The 23,154-nt window shown below is 39.3% G+C and overlaps 1 protein-coding gene across 1 annotated transcript in view; it reads right to left on the bottom strand.

The window, feature by feature from the left end:
- Positions 1–23,154, bottom strand: part of LOC117499515 (calcium-activated potassium channel subunit alpha-1-like) — a 125,025-nt gene that overhangs the window by 57,669 nt on the left and 44,202 nt on the right. Inside the window, exons 3-5 of the mRNA XM_034151930.1 lie at positions 12,419–12,480; positions 2,906–2,999; positions 2,207–2,318 (exon numbers count right to left, since the gene is read on the bottom strand). Of these exons, the coding sequence (XP_034007821.1) occupies positions 2,207–2,318; positions 2,906–2,999; positions 12,419–12,480 (268 nt within the window). The remainder of the gene's footprint in view (positions 1–2,206; positions 2,319–2,905; positions 3,000–12,418; positions 12,481–23,154) is intronic.

Below are 23,154 nucleotides of genomic sequence, written 5' to 3'. Positions count from 1 at the left end.
TATTAATAGCTCTGGAATCTAGGGCATCTCTCAAAAACAATATATACATTATAACTCACACTGCACACGCACTGTATATAAAAGGCCTCTTAGCCTATATGAACCCCAGGGTGCAGGATATTTAATAATCATAGGTAATTATTCAATGCAGAATGTGGGGCAGCAGCCAGACCATCATTTCAATCAACACCCCAACACCAACGGCTTTCTGGAGATGAGCCGAGGACACCTTACATCATGAATACCAGAAACCAGATTACTTGACTTGGCCATATTTTATTCAGTACACAGCTTGTTCTCTGTGAAATGCATGGGCCACAGGGAGCCTCTTAAGAAACCTTCATCATCTCAAAGATTAGATTTAAAAGACTAAAATAACAGCATACACATTAGGATGAAAGGTAGACTGCATATTCCTGATAGCATAGTCTTCTATATCATGGATACTATAAATAATTAAAGTTGACTTGGGTGTTATTTTAATAGTTTCTGTCAGATTTAATAATATTTTGTTTATAACCAAACTTGGATGTTGACTGCTCCCAATATAAATAATCTGCTGAAAATTCCCAGAATTGATTGATTTGTAATTTGCTCAAAGTAATGCATTCAAAATACTGTAACCCAAAACCTAATTAACCAAAGATGATTCAATAAAACACTGATCTTACATCTGAGAAGTTGAAATCAGTGGACATTTGACTATTTGCTTGAAATAATCTAAAACAATGAATTGATTAATAAAATAGTTACCTTATTTACTCCCTCACAGCTCTTATTTATATCAGATTGTTCATTTAAATCTCACTATATAGTAAAACTAAAATAAACAAAGCTAATAGGATTGGTAATAATTCTTCTGTTCAATTAAAACATGTGTGCGCATAACCATGGTAAGCATGGTTGTTAAACCAGGAAATATGTAGACACTGGTTTAAACCTGTATGATCTAATAATCGCTCATGGTTCTTGAAAAAGTTAGACTTCTTTTCAAGGCTATATAGTTCTTCTATCCAAGACATTTGAATTATTGCTAGTTATCAGTGTAGGCCTTTTTTACAGTAGATATTTTTGAAATGTCATAGCAAGAAAAGCTCAGGTGTTACTTATAACATGAGCGATGCCTCGGTGTTATTTAAGGGTGTATCAAGTATTTACAACACCAGGACCCTGTGATGTGTTACAGAAGGGAAAAAAAGTTTGGGCAAAAACATAAATACAAATAAACAGAAATGCCTCTATATATAAAATATGTCTTTCTGAGGTTAATTTGTATATCACTTTTTAGCTGTATTGGTCTGTCTTTCAGCAAATATTTTTTTGCACTGAGAACCTTAAATAATTTCACTGTAATTGAATACAGTTGCCTCTCATTCTGAACTAACAGTGTTACGCTCAGATAAACATTGGATTAGCATTCACCTAAGTTATAAATAAAGTAAAGCAACCATGTATAAAAATGACATGGTTTCAAAAGAAGAGTGCCAGAGAACCTGAAGAAGAATACAGCTAAAAAGAAACTCTTTTCACTGCAGTGTAATTTAGGCCACAACACTCTGAACGCACTGAGAAAAGTAGGTCGTTATGTAATGCAGGTTAGGGTGTTTTCCAGCCTGCTCATGCAAGAGTGTGTGCATGTGTGTGTACGGGAATAACACAAACTTTTGTGTTGGCATCTTTTTTGGGTGATTGTGAATTAACCCATTAGATGGCAGTTACGGACTGCAGTGAGGAATTTCAGGTGCACCGCCTCAACACTGCAATTACGAATGAGTCGAATGCGCGCACACACACACACACACACACAAAACCACAGTGTGTTTGTGAGTCACTCTCACTCCCATTGGCCAATCCACTCTGCTGTGTCTGTGTTTCCTGAAACATCAGAGGAACCCAGCCCTGTCACTTTCAATGATCAGGAAAAGTTGACTGCAGCCCTGAGCGAGAGAGCCTCAGAGACACACTCCCAGTAATGGGGAGACAGAAGGAGGACTAGGAGGCAGAGGGAGAGACACAGAGTGATAAAAGGAGGGGTGACATGTGAAGATAGAGGGCAAAATAATAAATGGGGAGTGTTTGGACGGCGGCGTTGAGAAAGACATTTGAAAATGGTGAAAGAAATCAAGAAACGCAAGGGTATACATCACATACAAGAAAAAGTGGATTAATAACACATAGGAACAGCGGAAAATATATACAGACTTACCGAGCCAGCTTCTGTTCAAGTAGACAGAAACAAACACGGGAGGAACAGTAAAGAAGTCTACCACTGAGTTGACCTCCAGCCAGAACCATAGTTTATCATTGGCCGCTATAAACTGTGAAAAGAAAGAGAGATGGCAAAGAAAATGACAAATGAATTCTAATGTTATACAAAACAGCAACTCTCCTCCACAGCCCACCATAAAACTGCATGCTGACATATTGTATAGAATGACAAAAGCTTCACCCCACTTGCTGAGTCATGCAAATGGTTGGTGGGGTAAGCTGCTTATGAGTTTATTTATTCATTCATTCAGGATGGCAGGCTTGCGTTGCACAATTGGAATGCTGCTCTGGCATGACAAACATGCCATAGCAACATTATGACAACAGAGTTTAAAATAAAGGCATCCTGTGTGCGTATTTAGAAAGTTGGGTCTGCTTGTTTGAAAGCATTGTTGGTTGTCTCCGGAAAGATGTTGTGTTTATATTTATTATCTTTTACAAAAATATATATAGAAAAGATAAATATGAATACATTAAATATACTGTGATTGGAGTGGAAATATTAAATATATTTGTGTAAGATTCTGTTTATTCTGCTGCATGTAAAACAATGCCTGCCTGCATGGCTGTGCTTATTGTTTGTGCCAGCTTGTTAAACAGTATGCCTGTTAATGTGTACTGTGCATGCACAACTTACGCGCAGTCCAAAGTAAAGTAGGAAGAAGACATTGAAGGCCATATCGATCTGTAACGTGAAATCTTTCCAGAAATTCTGGCAGGATTCTATCGGACTAGAAAACAAAGAGAAAGAGACAGAGGATGAGAGGAGGAAAAACACACATTATTACAAGGTTATGGATTCATGAACTGACACTGTAAACAAATGTTTTTCTTCAGATTCTGTTACTTTATTCGTTATTTACAATGAGCTTTGCATAGCAGTATGACTAGGTAACATGGTGGATTCAATATCACATCATTACAATTATAGTGTACTATATATATATTATATGCTAAATGAATATTCTACTGTATTCCACATTTTGTTCATTTTTAATCAGTTACTTTGGAATGATCAATTTAGCCAACATAAGTTGTTGCAACAATAAGATATTATCACAATACAATCCCACCAAGAGGCGATGTCCTTGCTCCAACATTTCAGGATAATAATGGATTTATTTCCTCCTTTATTTTTAAGAGGTGCATATACTGTATGTCCTGATCTCTCTTTGCTCACCTTTCCTCAGTTCAGCTCACAGGACTGATAAGAAAGCGCTCTCTGGTAACAAAAGCCTGTCTGAAGCTGTCAAGGTCAAATGGTGCTGACCAATGCTTGCCATTTAAACTGACTCTACCCAATCTTTTTCCCGTAGTGTATATATTTTCACATTAACTGTAAAACCTCTGGCTGTTAATGTAAAAAGAATAGATACAAATATGTGATATAAAACCCCATAGTGAGGTTCCATAGTGTTATTACGTCCCGCAATTCCTCCTAGGGGGTCATGTACAAAGAAAAATGTATATGTAGATTCAACCACATACAGTACAGTATAGATACAACTCAAATAGGTAGGTGCTTTGATGTGACAGTACAATCCAGATGCATAAATAAATCAGCATCTGTAAAAAAAAAATATATTCCAGCAGATATTCTCTTTGATGACAGAGACTTGCACAAATAAAATATGCTGCATAGCTCTCTCTATTTAATGGTGTGCAATAGCATGCTTGGTGTTGCTTAAAAAGGCAGAAGATGATATACGAGTCGTAATCTTTCTGGCATGTCACGTAATCCACCTTCATGTTTATGTTCATGCTTCTTGTGGTGATTAACCATTAGCTAGTGGGTGCTCTCTACAAAAGCAATAATAGGCTGTGTGCCCAGGCTATTTTTCACTTGTTCATGGCTATAGCATTTTGCTCCTGCGTAATGAGGAAATCCCACAGCGGAAAATATGAATATGCATCATGATACGGCTGGCTATAGGCGACCTTTGGGAATGTATAGACTGGCAAGGGAACACACACATGGCCTTTACGTGAGTACACAGTTACAAGTCCCATATGTTCACATTCAAACATTAAAGTATACGTTTGTATGCATGGAGCCCACAGGGGCACAGGATGAGATTGAGAGCAGAGCTTACTAAAAAAATGCGAACCTCCAGAGAAGAGTGAAGCTTAATCATCTTCCAGTTAACATCAAACATTTTATCTCACGATGATGCATTATAATGGATGACTGAGTACAGACATGCCAGAAAGGACGTATTGCTCCAAGAGGATGATCCAACTTCTAATTCATGAGTGTGTGTGGTCTGTCTGGAACATATCCTAAGGACTGATGTGATCTTTACGATGATGTAAAGCTCGGGCTCATGGCCAAGATGATTAGAAAGAGTCTGATTTATGCAGCAATTGTTTAAAACTAAAGTGACTTGTTTTGGTTAAAAGGCATTTTCTCATATAATGCTATCAGAATATGGACGGAGGTTTATTCGTTGTTGACCGCTTGGAGGAGTTAACATTGATCTGGCCTAAATAATCAATTAACAAAACCCCACCGGCATCTCCATGTGTGTCTTTTTTAGGCAACAATCATGATAGCTAAAACAATCCTGTCATGAATCACACTTACAACCTAAACAGACACAATATTCCTCATGTCCATCTACGCACTACCCAATGAAGCTCATGTAACCTCACTCGCGAAAATGGATCTGAAACCACAACCTAAGATAACCTTAGAGACCTTTGTGCAAGAGAGTGCCCACACATACATGCTAATAATACACTTACAAGCACTTTAGTGCACATACACACTCACAGATGGTGCACGCTGAAGACACCATTTGGAGTGGTCACTGGCGTTTCCCTTCGGGCCCAGCTCTGGCCTAATTCTGTATAACGGCTCATCTACAGTCACATGACCCAAAGCATTCTCCGTAACACGGAGAGAGCATGGCGGCACACAGAACGGCTGAGTGGTGCATTGAATTTGTCTCGATTTGAGCATTGTAAGGCAGAACAAAGGCTACACTCTAAGAGCTTTAATTTAGTCATTTTTACATTCATTATTCGAAAGTAAAACTATCATTAACTGAAGTAGTGGGAAGATGCATCAGGCAGACCTATGGTTTTTCTCTTAGGCTTGGAGGCACAATAGGAAATTAAGAGTGCATCAGTGCAGGCTGGGAGAGGTTCTGTAATTGTGGAGCTGCTGAATGTGTTTCGAATAACAGCACATAAATAAACTTCCCAAATGGCAATGCAGACTGAAAAGCACAACAAATTAATTCAGTAGTTACTATACAGTATATGGCAAGTCATAATGTTTAACTGTATCATCTGTCAGGATGAACACTTCTTAAACACAAATCTGCATACAGGGTAGATGGAGCAAGAGAAAAGCAAATAGAGATAATTAGATGTGTTGTTTGAGCAGAGATGTGACTCATCAACTAACACACACAGCTTAATAGTGAGCCATCCTTTTTCTGCTAACATTAAAGCAATATTTCCAAAGAATTTGTTTAATTTCATCTCATTTGAATGGATAAATAGTTGTAAATAACGTGTAACAAGGTGTTTCTTGGGAATTATTCCTCTTGTTTCTCATCTCTAACAAGCATTTTAAAATCTCAGATGATTGTTTAGATTACTGTTTTAGTTCAGTCTCATTGTTCTCATTAACTCACTGGTATATGCGGTTGAGCATTTAGCAGCTAAATACTCTGACATTTCCATAAGGAGGTGGGGAACAAATCAGAACAAAACAATAAAACTGTTAAAGTTGATAATACTGTATGTATATGTGTTTTACAGCTGGATCTGCTGCCCCTAACTGCACGTTTAAATCTTACAATAGCAGGGACAAAATTAGGATTTTGGTGCATATATAACATGCAATACATCAAAATCAACTATGGCCCGACAAATTCAGTCCAGCGTCCCTGGGAATTGGGTTAATCTTGGATGGTACTGCGCCACGTGTCCGGGGACAACACTCAGTGTCGGTGCAGGAGGGACACTCCACATTCACAAGGGATTCCTGGCCTCATGCTGCCAGTGTCCTGCAAAAAATAGATCAGCCCACCAATGTTCTTGTTATCCTATCACAGAGGTTGGTAACAACATCCCACCTGACAGGAAGGCGAGAGAGGAAAGAGAGAGAAAGAGATGGATGAAAGAGAAAGGAAGACAGCAGCAAGACACAGAGAGATAACAGAGACACTGAGTGAAGAGAGGCCGTGACAGAGAGAGGGTGAGGAAGAGCAGAGAATGTGAAAGTAAAAAGGGAGGGGGATTGAGCTCCCAGAGGAGACAGTTTTTCTCACATATATAGCACATAATGCTTGTTTTAGGCCACATTGGAATTGCCTGGAGATTCCAGAGCTCCATAATAAACTCTGGTCTCTTTATATTTGACTTTGTGAACACCTGCACCAAATAAGTTATTCTCTAACCCCATTCTGCTCATAAGAAAAAGCTAGAAGTAGCAGACATACAGGTACATATGGCCCAGTATGTGATCCAAGAACACCATTTTCTCACAATAAAGTATTATTCTATTGTATAGTATTTCATGACATGAATCTCATCTGATGGGTAACTCTGCTTTGGAAAAACCCAAATCAGAGATGTAAAACTCATTTGGTTGTTGCTGATGATGTTCTTAAAATAGTCTTAAACACCTTCAGTCCGTCAGCAGGAGCGAGCCCTTTGTTAGCCCACCCATGACCTTGGCTGGCTGCAGGAGCAACAGCAAGGTTGCCCCCTGAGAAAACAATAACTATACACTTTGCTCCCGGCTTGAATAATGCTCACAACAGTTCAGAGCACCAAATCTGAGTCATTCTTCACATCTCATAAATGCATTCTGCTCTAGTAGGCTCATAAGCATCTTGGAACGTAGTTAGATTCATAGTCTTATTTGTTAGTGTTCACCGCATACAATAGAACCCAAACAAAAGAATTAATGCATTTAGAGAGTGATTGAGCACAATAACTGAAGTGTCTGTGAAGCTGAAAGAAGGGCAGGTTGGAACTTAAATGATTGATTTAGGCCAAGGCACCATTACTAAAATAAGAAATACTTCAACACCTACAAGGGTAATGGGAAAATAAAACTTCCCCAGGGAGGCTAAAAATAGCTCACTCAATTGTTTCATCTGAATATAAATGACTTTCATCCTGCTTCAAGCATTTCCTCTACAAAGAGGTTATTTATTTTAGAGTCAAAAGGAGTAGTAGCAACACTACATGACATTTGAAATGAGACAGCATTTTTTTTGCAAGAAAGAAATTAAACTCACAGAAGCTTATGCTTAACTTATTACATATATTGAAGCTTACATAATTAATATTAATTAAACACGTAGCTAAACATTTGAACCAAAAAGGCAATTAAATAATCTCAATTTCTTTAATTAATCTTACTGGATTTCTGAGTAACTCATGCTGTGTTCCTGCTGTGGCCTGAAATCAAATCCTTCCACTCTGCATTGAGGGATATCAGGCAACTGCAAATGGCCCCTAATATTGCCATGGTGATGTTAATAAACAAAGAGATTGGACCATTCAGCGTTAACCAACACCAGAAACAAATATCAGATTGCAGAGCAACTTGGCTAATTGGGTATGTGTTTTAAATTAGACTTCAATCAGTGTTTCACACCCTGAATCTGCATTTACTTCATGTTCTGATCCCCACATGTGAGCTGCAGGACTCCAAATCGCTTCGCTTATGCTCAGATATCAAAAGCAATTAAAACGTTTTTATTTTTTCAGTCGCATTGTGTTTCATAACGCTCTCAAAAGCTCATTATCTATGACTGTGATGTTGACATTGATTACTCATTACCAAAATGTCCCTAAAAGTGTAAGAAATCTGAAGACAGTAGGTTTTTCTAAATAAAAACAATTTTAAAATCAGTTACTTTCTGCCACCAATGGTGTATTTATATCTGAAGCCACTTTGGAACAACTTAAGACTTTTCATGGGTACATGGGCCTCTCTGACCCATGTGGAGACCCCCTCCCTTCGGATCAAGGAGAGGTCCTTATATAGGTCACCCTTCATCACCACATAGTCTGCCAAGCTTGTCTCAGTGCTAAGCCATATTTCTCACCTTACCCAATTAATTAGTCATTAGGCACTGTTTCTTTTTTCAGAGCTGTCATTGATCGCTCACTAATGATAGAGTTACAGGCCGAGGCTTAAGAGGCCTCTCAGACAAAGTTTGTGTGTGTCTATACGCGAGTGCATATCTGCAAGTTAACGTGACTATGCAATTGGTGCCTGTAATAGATCGTGTGACAGGGAGGGGTCGAGAGAGGAGAGACATAGAAACAGAATTGGAGCAGGAACAAGGGCATCCCTTAAAGAACAGCCTGCAGAGACTTTGTCCTACATTCCTCTATATGTTTTGCATAGGAGCACAGAGGAGGAAAAAGAAAGGATGAAGGATGAGCCAAGGTATTAAAGCAGATTCAGATGTGGGCGGGAGAGGACGCAGTATCCTCCCATTGAACATTTCACAAAAATAGCATCTGTTTGGCAAGTGAAGTCTACTGCAGAGGAACAGCAAAGGCAGAGGCTTATCATACATTATTTGATGCGCAGGACTGTGGTAAACAACTACTTTCTCAAAACAAACAGATGGACGGTCATTCTCAGCAAAGCCACATACTAAATCCAATTCATTCCAAAAACAGGCCTCTTGACGACATCACCGTTGCCAAGTCAATGACTACATATCTTTGTGCTCAACTAGGGAAGCAAATGATCAGTTTTCTCTTTTAAAACTCTTTCTACCTGCTTCCACAAAAGGCTCTGCAGTGTCTTTCTGTGGGTCTTTGCTGCAGGATACTGGCCAACAGAGTGCCTGCTAGGAAAGCCCTACATAACTGCAGCTGTAGGAATGAAACAGTTCCTGGGAGACTGGCGACTAGATAGGTACGCTGTTCTTCAGGATTTTGTGTGTGCATGTTTTTGTGTCCTTGCCCCAGGGGCCTACCCTGCTTCACTGAAGAAGACATAAAAGCACATCGTGCAGCTCCAGCCTCCCCGGGTCCAACCCACATGCACTTAGTCCACCGCATGACTCTTTTATCTGTCACGACAGAGTCTCCACCAGAATCCTTCCCATTAATGTTGCCTTTTTTAACAGACAATTTCTGAAAGACGTTCTCTTCATCCAATGGCCAAAAATGTCAATTCGACCATAAACCATTGAGCCTGAATAGTTAATGAGTCTGTACCACAAGACTGTAAATATTTGGTAGGGTAATTATTACCATTAAAATTATATAAATCTGCGCTCGTCGATTTTTTTCAGTCATTAACATTTAGATCTGTACAACTGTAGATCATTTTTAGTACCTGTGAATGGGGGGTATGAATATAAATCGAGATGTATGCAGCCCCTTTTACACACAAGGTGATAGTCAGAGAAAGAGCGTTTGTCAAGATGTGTGTCCTTGTGCAAAATGTTTTTAAAGAAAATTGACCTAAAAAAATTTAACTTTTGAAACATATTTAAGATCTAACCCTTTGCTTTACTGGACCCTTGTTGTTACACTAAATCAGTGTTTACTTTTGACAGCTGGTGTGGACGAAACATGATAATTGAAAACCATTTGATGGCCCATATGAAACATCTTGACTTTTTTTGCAACATCAGACATTTTTTCGCATTACATTTTACAGTACGTAAAACACATTGTGGCAGACATAAATACAGGTATTTCTCAGGCGACAGATATAGTGTCATGTCGGCTCTATGACATGTAACAATGGGTGTAGAGCACATAAGAGGTTACAGCTGTTGTAGTAAATGTATAACACTAGCCTGGCCCTGTTAAGGATGCTGAAGCCCCCTGATTTGTGTCAACCTTCTCTGGGTTGATCAGCAGCCCCCCTGAGAGGATGGCACACTCAAGTGACAAGCTTGAGCTAATCACGATGATGAGTAGAGAAGGCCTCGGCTTAATGGGAGCACGGGGAGATCAGGGCAATGCCTTAGGGAAGCCGATTTTCATAGGAATACACGTAAAAAGCATAACATACCGGATGAAAGGAGGATATACAGTGGGAGAAACTAAAGCTCTGCAGTCAGTGCTTTCATTCTTCTCCTTTTGTGCCCTGCAGGTTTGATGTTATGGCATGATCTCTGAAACCTTGTGCTTTCTACCTTCCTAACCACGGTGTGTGTTTCTAGTTGATTGATGTTTTCATGTCTGTCAATGAAAGCATGCTCAAGAGTCATGTTAGCCTGGAGATAATGCCAAAGTAATACTAGACCTCATCTCAGGGGATCTGTTACGGATGCATTTTAACCTTCACATAGGGGAAGAGATCAATGCAGTGCAGAATTTAAAATATTTATATCCAATCTAGGTCCAATGTTTCAATGCCTTTCAGTCAGGTAACTTGAGTGATTTGTTGTATAAGTCACTAACCAGAACATTACACATGTGAAAGCATGCTGCAAGCTCATTTCTTTTGATGACATATTGGAGGTTTAATTTCACCCTGACTGAATAAATGCATGTTGCCTGAACCCCATCCATTCTCTGTGGCTGCTTTTTGTGTATGTTAAAGATTTACTGACCATATATCGCTTAATGTGCATGCTTAGTCATAATCTGGTTATTATAGGAGCTTATAAATGTGTCTTCTGATCTACTTTTTTTGCAAAAAATAGGTAGAGAGGGGGAAGAGAGGGGGGAAAAAAGGGGGAAAGATAGACGGATATGAAAATATAAATAAATATGTAGAGGTAAGTAAATATTTTTCTCCTGAGGTATAAATGGGAAACCAGATTCATGCCAGGAATAATTTCCGACTGCTGCCAAGATAAGACTGTATAAAATGGATTGCATTTTGGATTTACCTATTTTGAGAATTTTATAACCCTCTCTTAGACTCTGCATTAGCTCTGGGACATAATTTCAAGGTTCAAAGATAGCTTTTACTCAAAGATAACATCCTGCACGACAGTTAACAGAGAATGAATATTAGAAAAAGAATGATACAGTAACATGGTCAATATGTTCTGGTCCCTTTCTAGTCAACCATCCACAACCTCAGGGGCCACAGACCACTTTAAGTTTTATTTTAGTTAAGTTTTGCATGAAATATTGATTAGTCTAAGGCACGGAGAGTTCCTTTGTCTGGCATAGTGAAACAACATCAGTTATTTCATTACCAGAGGCCCATTCAACACATTATACATAATTGGAATCAGTAAATTGCCGCTTTTGCTTTGATTTAAAATCATTGAACTTTGAATTATGGTGATCCAAAAACTAAAAGAACTGTTGACTACTGACACTGCCTTCACTGCTTACTGAAGGCAGGAAGTGTAGAATTTCTGTCAAATATTATTATACATTAGCCCCATAAACTAACTGAGACTGGGAGAGTTAACACATGTGTTTGTTTTGAGAAAATAAACCAAATAATATATAGAACTTGTATATTTCAGAGTACATATAAGAGTTAAATATCATTCCTGTTCACATGAAGCACTCACCATATTACACCATCAATCAAAGTGAATTAGGTTGGTTTTTTTGCTGCTGTTTTTCTTTACCAGACATCTCGCCAGTATGGTTTGACAACGGTACTTAGTGCCAGGGCGAATTAGTCAATATCTCTACCAGACAGAAACAGACCAGACAATAAAATATTCATACATTTAAAACTCTCCTTTTCAAAAGGTACAGTTTGGGTCTGGAGAAAGTGAAAGTAGCTGCAGTGGTTATCGGAAAGATACCAGGCCTGCAATCGGTCTCTGGGTGGCTGCCAACCAGGAATACGCATAAACTGACAACACACACACTGACTTACTTACACACAGAACCACTGCCCAACACATACACTATCTGCCTGTCTCTGTTACCATGGAAACTGACAGGCCTTCCATTGAAATATCCTCAGATGCAGATGTGAGTGTGTGGGTGTGTGTGTACTCTGTGTGTGCACCACGGTTTGTGTGATTATGTTCATTTGCATTTCAGAGATTGCAGAGTTTGGAAGTGAGTAAGGACACATGTGCTCATATCACTCAGAAACTGTATGTGGGGTAACATTAATGCTTCCAACAAATACGTTTATCTTTATCAATATTGCATACTGCTGGAGCATGTGTGAAATGTAAACTTATTTTAGGAAATGTTTTATGAAACCGATACTTACTCTGATGAGTCTATGAAGTATATTCCGAGGGCCCCAATGCTGAGCGCAAAGACCAACACCACCTGAGGAGAGAAAAGCACAGACGAAAGGGAAATTACTTTCATGCATTGAGTGGAAAAGCTCATATAACTCTGCTCATTTATGTACTGTATAGTAAACAAAGTATTCAGTTGGGGCGAACACAATATGCAACACTAGGTTGAGTATCTGTAATTATACAGTGACTTGCCTCCTGTGGGTTGCAGAACATTTAAAAAAACATGCGCTGAATAATGAATGCTCTACCTCATGTCAGTACAGCTTATTAAATACACGCAGAGTCAAGCCTGTACAATCACAGGAAGTAAAGAAAGGATATACATGTGTAAGCTCGAGTGCACAGAAGAGTAGTAACAATGTGTCGGGGTGATGAGAGGAAGTGCTTAGACAGGACCACAGTTATCAGGTGTTGACATGCACTCCTCAACCACTACAGTGAGTCAGTGTTTGCATTGTGGGAGATTGTGGCCCTGCTGAACTGTGGTCTGTATAATGTTTCATGGACTATCTATGATCAGGAAGATGGGGCACCTTGCGGTCCTGTAAGCAACACCTGAGCCTTTCATCTAAAGGTTATTTAATCTTGTAAAGAGACTAACACCCTATAGTGTTTAAATTATTTAGAAATGTGTGCAATTATTACACTGGTTTGTGAATGTATTTTGATTAATGTAAATCAGACCAGGCTATGAATGCCACTTGTTTTAAGAAAATTGCACAAGTATTACACAACTTTTATTTTGTGTAAAACAAATAAATTAAACATTTTAAATTAGAAGTCAATACAAAAAAAAAAATCAGCTTTGTTGATGGATAATGCTGCGTCAAAAAATTCTTCATTAAACTGCACTTATTAGAGTTGTCATCAATATTAGAGCTGCTTAGAAGAGTACATGGATTAGTCTATCAATAGAAACAGAATTGGAATTTTTTTATTTTGATTCATCTAAATGATCATGCAATAATGGCAGAATGGCATATTCAGCCAATCAAATGTGGAGATGTCTTGCCTTTTTCCATTTTATATCTCATGAAACTGTAAATCGTTGGGTCTTGGACTATAAAACCAAACATGTAAAAGCATCACCTTAGAGCCTAAAAATTGGATGTACATTTTATAGACCTTAAATTCATATTCTAGAAAGAAATCTGCAGATTAATCAATAGTGGAAATAATCTTTAGCCGCAGCTCTATTCACCATCACTACTGTTATCATAATCATCATCTTCGCAACAGCTGACCAACGTAGCCATGCACAATGGATTCTCCCCTCCGGTCTCCTCTCCCATTCAGCCGTCTCACAATAGGAGCCCAATATCCCTGCTGATTGTGCCATTCATTATTGATGATGGAAGCTTGATTACTTTCATGTGATGGTCCTTTGGATTGATCCTTTGCATTGTGGCTGAGGTATTAAGCTAACACCCCCGATCACCATGCATTTTTAATGATTTGCTGCTTGAATGGAACATGATGGCGATCCTGGCCACAGAGTTGCCCAGACCTTACAATTCAAAGACATCCGTGATTCACAGAGGAGATGGGGAGATCACTTTAGCTAAAACTCTATAATAACATCGGGTTTTTTGAAATAGAAAGCACTGATAAAAGGCCTCATCTCATCCAAAAGTGGCATGGTATGATTAGTTAGTATTTAGCAGGTGCAAGGTGAATGCCAAACTGGTTAAAGTCTTCAAGTATTAAATGTATTCAGGAGTGTGGGTGGAGTTGCTTAACCTTTGTAGCCCACTATTAACCTCTGCGTGAGACTAGCGCGTGGGGGTTATATTAGAAACAACTAGCATAGCAAACTCAAATCTTTAAACAACCTGATAAGGGTTCATTTAGCATTTTGGGTAATGGTAAAAAAACAGCTTTTGACAAGAATTCATGGAATTCAAAAGACAATATATCTGATTGTGCTGCAACCGTAATGACAATTTATTAATTTAAGTCGACAATGTTAAGAGTGGAATGCAAAACAGATTGGCATCCTCTATTAAGTGCTGCAGAAAGAGTAGAAATAAATAACTAAAAACATTACCTAATTCCATACCAAATCGTATCAGGAGACTTAAAAAGACAAAAAATGAAAAGATGGCTCTTTATGTGAAACACTGAGAAGCGGAGATAGATTCTGCTTCTTCTGTTTACAGAAGTTGCATGGTCATAAGGATTAAGAAGGGAAAGGGAGACAGAGAGGATGATAAAGAGGGGTGGAGAAGTATGGCTGAGCAGTGGTTGGTTGCTGGAAAGCTGAACAGTGAACACCCAGCGATGAGCTGAGTTGATCTTAAACTGACCCAGTTATTCAGCTGTAAAAGCCAATCCATCCCCCAACCCTTTTTCACACACACAATGTCTACGAGGGCTAGCTGTCGACCTCAAACACACAATCTACCAAAGACAACCAACCGAGCCACTGCCAGTGCAAATCAGGACCAATGTACTAACACTCAGGGGGAACCTACGAGAATAGGAATGGAAGGGGCATTCCCTCCGCCTACAAAATAAAGCAATACATTTAAAAAAGGATTGCTAAGTATAGCTGACACTGCATCTGTAGTAGTCACTAACGACTTAATCTGACTAAATTAATATGCAGATGTGATGATTTCACATGTGATTAGATGATGTCACATAAAACAAAGTGGCCGGTATCAAGTCAGAGGAGCAGCGATCAGACATGATGTCTTTGTTTTGTCGTTAATAGTCGTGTAGGTTTTCATCAGTGTATTCCTTTCTAAATTTAAAGTGCAAAGCTAAATATGTCAGATGTTTTCCGAGGTGCACTTCACTGGCTTTACTGTAAGACTATCTACCATGTGTGTGTTTGTGTGTGTTGCACTTCAATGTGTGCTGGTTTCAAGTTCTAGTATTGCAAGAAGGCTAAATGTAGCAGCGCTCACATGACACCGTTAACACATAATAACAGTAACTAAAATGTATAAACACACGTGCGAGTCTTACGTTCTCAGTGTATTTGGCAGTCTAAAGATTTTTCTAGTGCTCATTACGGCTTACCCGTTGAAGAAATATGAAGTGCCCTAAGACTGAGGCACGATTTCACACGAGATTTATTCCTGCAACAGGGATTCTGTCTAATGACTTCCTTTGACTCTTAAGTGGCATGTGACAGGGACAGAGCAGAGTCTTACAGACAGGTGATGGGGGCTGACAACGTACGGCATAATCGCTTCACATTAGGGCCAACTACTCAGGTCAACGAGCGGTGACTCAAAGCCTCCTGCTTCCTCGGCATTTCAGTCAGACCGGTCTCTTTGTTGAGTATACACACCTGGATCAAGTGGATAGGGTTAGAAATAATATATTATATTATCATGTATGTAAATTCATTTAGGATAACTGTTATTAAATAGTTAACGCATGGGAACGTTTTGGGGCTAATTCCTGTGAACAAAAACACCTGCAAAATCATGGTCCATGTTGCTATAATCATTCATCTAGAAAAGCCTCACAGGTTGACTGTTCGCCGTTTCCATTAAAGCCTTACCCCACAGGATATGTAAGAAAGTTGGAATTTTAATATGCCAATTTTAAGCTAATATACAAAATGAAAAACCTACTTAATAAAATCTAAAGCCTGGGGCTTATAAGGTAGCACAATTGTGAGCTGATTTGCATGTTATTATTACAGTGCATCGGGAGGTCGACATCAAAGGCAGGAAAACAAATATCCTTGAGGGGAGTGTAGTTAGTGTAGAAATGATAGGGAATCTTAACTACAATATTTCTGTCAAACACTGAAATAAATACTTTCTAAGAATCCTAACGGGTTCCCCAAGATTACATGAGCGGGAATCCTCGGTGGGGAGTCAAGAATGCCCGTCGGTACTGTGTGGCATCAGGATAAGCTTATCATTAATCTGGCCTGGCTTGCTGTGTTAGCCAGCAAGAGGAGTTCCAAAATGTCCGATTGATGCCTCAGCCAGAAAGGATTTCAGGTCCAGAGCCAAGTAAAGATCCGGCCAAAAAGCTGTACCGTTCCTGCCTTCCTTTGGCTTTAATCCCTAAACATACATTTGCAGGTTTCAAACAAATTAGAAGTGCTGCAGTCAGTGTGCATTAAATCATATGACCAGAAAATTCAACTCCATGTCACACCTACACATTATGACAATGTTTGCACTGCAGAGAAAAACATGTACTTCCATTCCAAGTGTTTATTTTCATATCAAATATTCCTACATTTTCATGTGTAGCATGAATGTCGATTCTGTTTGCTATTGCGATGCCACAATAGGAATCAGAATCACGTGTCAGTGCAGGAGGTGAGAGACTGAGCCCTCACTGGGGGAATACACAAGAAACCTTCATTAAACTTTGATGGTTCACATCCATATATCCGCACACATCGTGATCTCCTCTTTCACTCCGCTTCAAATGGCAGGGGGCTCAAGTCAGGTTCTGCAAGTGTAGGTATGATCTGACATTCCGTCAGAAAAGCACGCTCTGTATTCCAGTCACACACTGCATAACCCAACACAGACTACTGATTCCCACTGTGTGACTGAAGAGATGTACCACAGGCATACAAATTCATACAAGACCAACCTCACCAGGTGGACAAGAATGACCAAACATGTGCTGCATTCGTCATTGGTGAATAATAATTTTTATAGCATAACAAACTCTGTATATGTTTGTTTTTTCCTACATATTAACAAAAGCTGTGCCTTTATTAATATAAATGAACAAAGACAAAAATACATTTTCTTTTTAGAGACACATTTTCCAAGCTTTTTTCCCAAAGATATCTTAGCTCAAAGACCATCCAGTCCGAGCCTACTGAAAAAAGTACTGGAAATACATCCTTCTGAGTCTCCCTCTGCTGATAGGAGGCTCTGAACAGACTTTGCGGTGATATAAATGTTAATTGCACTCTCCTGATTAATAGTCCCTTTTTTGTAAATAGAAATAGACACCCACAATCGTTTAGCATGTTTGACTATCAACAGAGCAAGGCCAATTATCCCCAGACTTCCAATATACAATTCATAAATGACGAGAGGGGCAAAAGACATAAACAGGCAGGATACACGCTGAAGCCTGAGTATGTTGCGCACTGGTGTGTGTGTCGGAGCTGTTTTCATCACTCCCTCTCTGTTAGCAAAATCTAATGGGGACACGACGCACTGACAAAGAAAGGGGAAATAAGATGTCGGACATATTACTACATGAATTATTCTGAAATCTCTCACTGGTATAGTAGTATTTCTGTAATGCTGGACGATTAGAAAAGTCCTACGTATAATCTGACTTTATTTCTTTTCAGCAGCTGCTAAGCATGCTGGCCTGTTGTTGAGAAAAAACATGTTTATATTTCAATTTCAGATTTGTCTTGTGGGAAAGGATGACGGAAAAATAAGCTCCAGAGTTTAACAAAGTCTTTCTACTCTTCTACTTCTACTGCCTGGCCCTCCCTCAGTCGGTTCCTTTTGTGTTACTGTCGAAGGTCATGCAATGACAACAGAGGAAAGGACATCAGTAAACAGAGGATCAGTAGAAGGACATTACCTTGTCCTCTAAAAATCCCATTTTGTTTTGAATCCACATTTTTATTATTCAATGTTTAGGTGAGGACAATGCTTCAGAGATTGCCTTGAGCCAATCACAAATCTACGAACAAATCTTTAAAAAATGTACACTGTCAATAGAGAAAACGTTGTGAAAGCTTGTCATTTTTATTTTTATTTTTTTTTTAAATCAGACACTGCAGACATCTGAAAGGCGATACTACTGGGACTCAGACCCGGCGTCATGGGGCCGGGGCCGGGCCCGCCCATCCAGGATTTGGGCCCGCTGTTTTAATCAGGGCTGAATACAACATTTTAATTGTTTTATTATTATGTTTATTGTTGTTATTTATAGAGCTTTGTCCTAATATTTATTTTTGTATTAAACTATGTTGAAAGATTAGTTTAATATCAGGCATATTAAACTAAGTTTGAAGTCTGAAAACACAAACATCCAATCAAATCAAATCAAGTTTTATTTATATAGCACATTTTTAAAACGATTTTTGGTCGAGCCAAAGTGCTGTACACTCAAGAAAAACACTTTACTACAATAGCAAACAGAAGACAACAAATTATAACAGCAAAAATAAAAATCACACACAGGGAAATGTCAGGAGTCGTGCTCCGCTCTGACTAGAAGGCCAGAGAGAAGAAGTGAGTCTTCAGCGTGGATTTAAAAACCCCTAGGGTCTGGGCCGACCTCACATGGAGGGGCAGAGTGTTCCAGAGCCTAGGGCCAGCTGCTGCGAAGGCTCGGTGCCCTCGGGTTTTGAGCCTGGTCTTGGGCACTATCAGCAGCAGCTGGTCAGCCGACCTTAAAGCTCTGGCTGGGGTGTAGCGATGGAGGAGTTCTATTAAATAAGCCGGAGCCAGCCCATTTAGTGCTTTAAAAACAAATAAAAGGAGTTTCAAATCAATTCGGAACCGAATTGGAAGCCAGTGCAGTGAGGCCAGAATTGGGGTGATGTGGTCACGCTTTTTATGGCCAGTGAGAAGACGTGTGTGACATAGTGTGAAATGTAACACTCTAAGAGCACTGACTCAACTTAAAATGAACTTTTGCATCATCAGCAGGACAGGTGCAAACCGACAAGCCAGAACAAGCAGACAACCGTGGTTAATGCGGACAAAACTATAATAAACAATGATCACACAATTAATTGACAAGTCTTAAGTAACCAACTATTTTGATAATCAATTAATTGTTTAGAGTCGTTTTTTATGCCAAAATCCTTAAGCTCCAGATTCTTAAACTTCATTATCATCTTGTGTACTTAGATTCAATTGTACACTTAATATTGCTAGAATATATTTAAAGAAGTCTCCTTCTGTCTTAGGTTATTTCACAATGTTCTGACATTTTATACATGTATCATTGGTTGTGAAAATGATAATGAGATTGATAAATAATTAATATAACTGTAATAAGTTGCAGCTCAGTATATAAACAAATCATAAGTCTGTTTGCAGAGCTACCAATCGTTGCCAAAGTGATCTTAATGTAATAGCTACAACGATACCCAGCCTTACTGTTCAGACTGCAGACTTTTTTTTCTTCTTACATAACACCATATTATTGTAAAAAAAACTGGCAAAGTCCAACAGTGTTTTTTAATCTGTGAAACAATGCAATTACATAAATCATAAATACAACCACTGATACCCCTGGAATTGGCTCCACTTAACCCTAGTGGCCTTTATGAGACAGCCGCATGTTGTGGTACCTAGGCAACAGCAACAGTGATTGACGGGGCAGAGGGTGGTGAGGGGGTCGGTATGAAGGAAAGCCTCTCAGGTCTGACAGGATGACAGCTAATAAAATGAGCATCTGTCCATGGGAGATGAAGAACGGGCCCGTAGGCATCTGTTATAGACGAACAGCACAACCTGTCTAAAAAATCCCCTCTAAAAGTATTTCCTATGGCATCATTATTTCATAAAAACAGGATATTTTGTGCCACTTGTGCACTATGAGGGATGTGTCACTGCCAAATTAAACCATCCTAGCAGAGGTGAACCTTGTGAGATGAACAGTGTTCTCTGGATACTAAAGGCAGGTCACACTTCCTCTACAGCATCCTGTCTGTAGTGGCAGGCTTCCCACGAGAACGCCAATGTGACCATGACCTTGAATATTCGCAGAGGATTCAGAAAAAGGACAAAAGAGGAGAGAAAGAGGTAGAGGAGATAAAAAGATGGCGATGGCAGGAGATGGAGGGATGAGAGACTATTAGAGATAGCCCCCCCCTCGTGGGACATGAAGAGCGTTAAGAGGTGGCAGAAAATGGCTTGTGGCTGAGACAGATTGAGAGCGAGAGCGAGAGAGAGAGAGAAGTTGAAGAGAAGGAGGAGAGGAGGGATGGAGAATATTAGAGCATGTCCTCTAAGGCACAGCAAGAGCTTAAATGCCACAGCGTGGACGCGTCCGTGCTCGTGACTTCACCTCTATGTGTGAGATTGTGCGTGTATCATGTGTGTATTTCTTCAACCGTTGTGCGTGTGTGTTTGTCCCTGAGACAGAAAGGAGGACCCCCTACTAAGATTATGCCAGTGCAGAGAAGAGGAGAGGAGAGGATGCATGTGACCAGCCTGCAAAGAGGGGAAATTATTCAACTCGTATCCATCCATTTCCATTCACCAACCAACCATCCAAAACATGAGCCTATAAATGGTGCAATATATATGCAGAATATCAAATTGGGATATAGAAAGCTGCTGCCTCTGAGTGACATAAATGCTCATTATGGATATATATGGTGACTAGAGGGACACATTATTTTAGCAAAGTGTGCTTTACTAGCAATGCTTATTCAGTGGTAGGATAGACATGAATGAAGGTTTTAACATGGGAGTTCAGTGGAGGCTCTATGTGACATAACACCACAAACTGATGACCTCTGGGGAAAGTGTGGCTTTTTACTGCTGAATATCATGGGTCCACAAAATTGTTCCCTTGCCTCAGGGTGTCTAAAGTGTCAGTGTTATTGCCACTGTGAGTGGAGGGCAAACATGACAAGGACAGCAACCAGGCCAAATACTTGGTTTTACTGCATGTCAGTAAAATTGTAAAAGACAAAAATGTTCACAGTGGATGAAATACTGGAAATGTTTGGGACAGGGAAGAACAACTGATACATTTACAAATATGATACTCTTCTAAATATATGTTTATCCTTGTTGCATTTATTGTATTTGAACCGACTTGTGCAAGTAATGTAATTTTCAAAATGTGTAAGGCTATTGAGTCTTGCCATTGAGCCAACTTTCCAATATACTAATCAACCTGATGAGGGGGTGTAAGGTACTATTTTCCAAACAAAGGTCCACCACACTTTTGTTTAAGGCAGTAAATGTGCTTTTGCAGTTCTCAGGGACCTTAAGAATGAACCAGCTTGATTTGCCAGAATCATCATTACCATTACTTGATCATTTTCTAGCTGAGTTCAAGTGAACTATGCACACTTTTCCTTTAACTATTATAAGTACCAACCACTATCTTCCTTCTATTCTAATTTGATAATTGTGTTGCTATTTAAAAAAAAATGTGCATAGTCCTTTTGCTGCACTTATTTTTTCTAGTAAGGGCTAGGTAACAGTTGTTTGTGTGATACAGTATGATGTAGTGTGTGTCAATGATGAAGAAGAATTTTAACTTAAGTGAGTTTTACAATAGAACCAGGTGACACAAATGACGTTAGTAGCTACTAATTTATCAATACACTTCAGTAACAATATTTGCATTACAGCTAAATAAAGAGCCCACTTCTGGTGATTCATGCATCCCTCCTCAAAATGTCCTATACTCTCTTCCTCCTGGAATCCCATTAAGCTTCAATAAAAAATAAAATACTTGGTCTCCCACAAGACGTCTTCTCAGACGTCTGGCGGGAATATGTTTAGCCTGAAAACGTGACACTGAGTGGGGCTGTTACTCTCGGGTGTTTGTTCACAAACCGAGCCATAACTGAAAAATATAGGCAGGGATTTTCCTGGTTTTATGTGAGGAATACTGTGACTTGATACCACAGCCCATGCTTGTATGGATTCATGCCTTAAAGGCTGTTTTATTCAAACTAAGACAGCATAAATGTAGTACATGCAGTGTTTGATAGACAGCACGGAAAAATTCAGATTTTAAAGAAACGTGTGGGTGGTCTGAAAGAACAGGAGGTGAATGTGGAATGTAATGTACTTAAATACTGTAAATGCATCATCTGCGTCAGATTCATAATCACACTGTTTGTAATGATTCATACCCAGACTCTTTCAATTTGCTTGGACACTTTTGTCAAATGTATTTTGTCCCTCGATTTTGTTTTATCTCACTATTGTTACGAATGAAATTGTGCCATGTATCAACCAATATCCGCCTTGACATTTACATAACTGGGATCATTTCCCATCCGAACAATGACAAATGATCACTTTATCTGCAGTAAGAAACTGAGCAGAAAGGGAAGTTTTCTGTGAGAATACCAAAAGGTTGTGTGGAAGTGGCGTATTCTCTATCTGCTTTGCTGGACATAATGTATTCAGGTCACTACACTGCTTTCCAGACCTTGTTACTGCCACACAATTCCATTACGTGCCTTTAATCATAGCATAAACCATCCCTGCCATAGTTAATAATATCAAAACTTTATCACACCAATGCCATTTCTATTACAATGCATGCAGAGCAATTACTTTGTCTGATGCATATTGCCAAATTCAGCAAACCCTTTCATCCTTCTACAAATAATGTCATTCTGCATTTGGCAGCCAAAGGGAAGATCCAGGCGCTGCCAAATATGGAATTAAAAAACTTCATCTTCCTTCCCAATAAAGCAAATGGATCGACTAGCATCTAAATGATGAAACAATATAGCTGCACCACATCGTGTTTTCTCTTTGCTTTCTTTAAACCATCCTCTTATATCACCACGAGATCCTCCCCTGACAGCGCATAGGTTTCATCTCGGAGGAGACACAGCGGTGACATGATCTTTATCTAATTAAATCAAGGTTTCGTTTAATTTCCTGAAGGTTAATGAGAAGTTTATCATCCGCACCGAAGCCCACTTTCGCTCGCTGACACTGTAATGGGTCCTGATAAGGTAGAGAATTCGCTCACAGCAAGGTGACAGATGAGACAAGGATCTACAGAGAAGGAAAGG

Source organism: Trematomus bernacchii, unplaced genomic scaffold, assembly GCF_902827165.1.
Source record: "Trematomus bernacchii unplaced genomic scaffold, fTreBer1.1, whole genome shotgun sequence".
Classification (NCBI taxonomy): Eukaryota; Metazoa; Chordata; class Actinopteri; order Perciformes; family Nototheniidae; genus Trematomus; species Trematomus bernacchii.
This window is presented reverse-complemented; position numbering and strand designations above follow the sequence as displayed.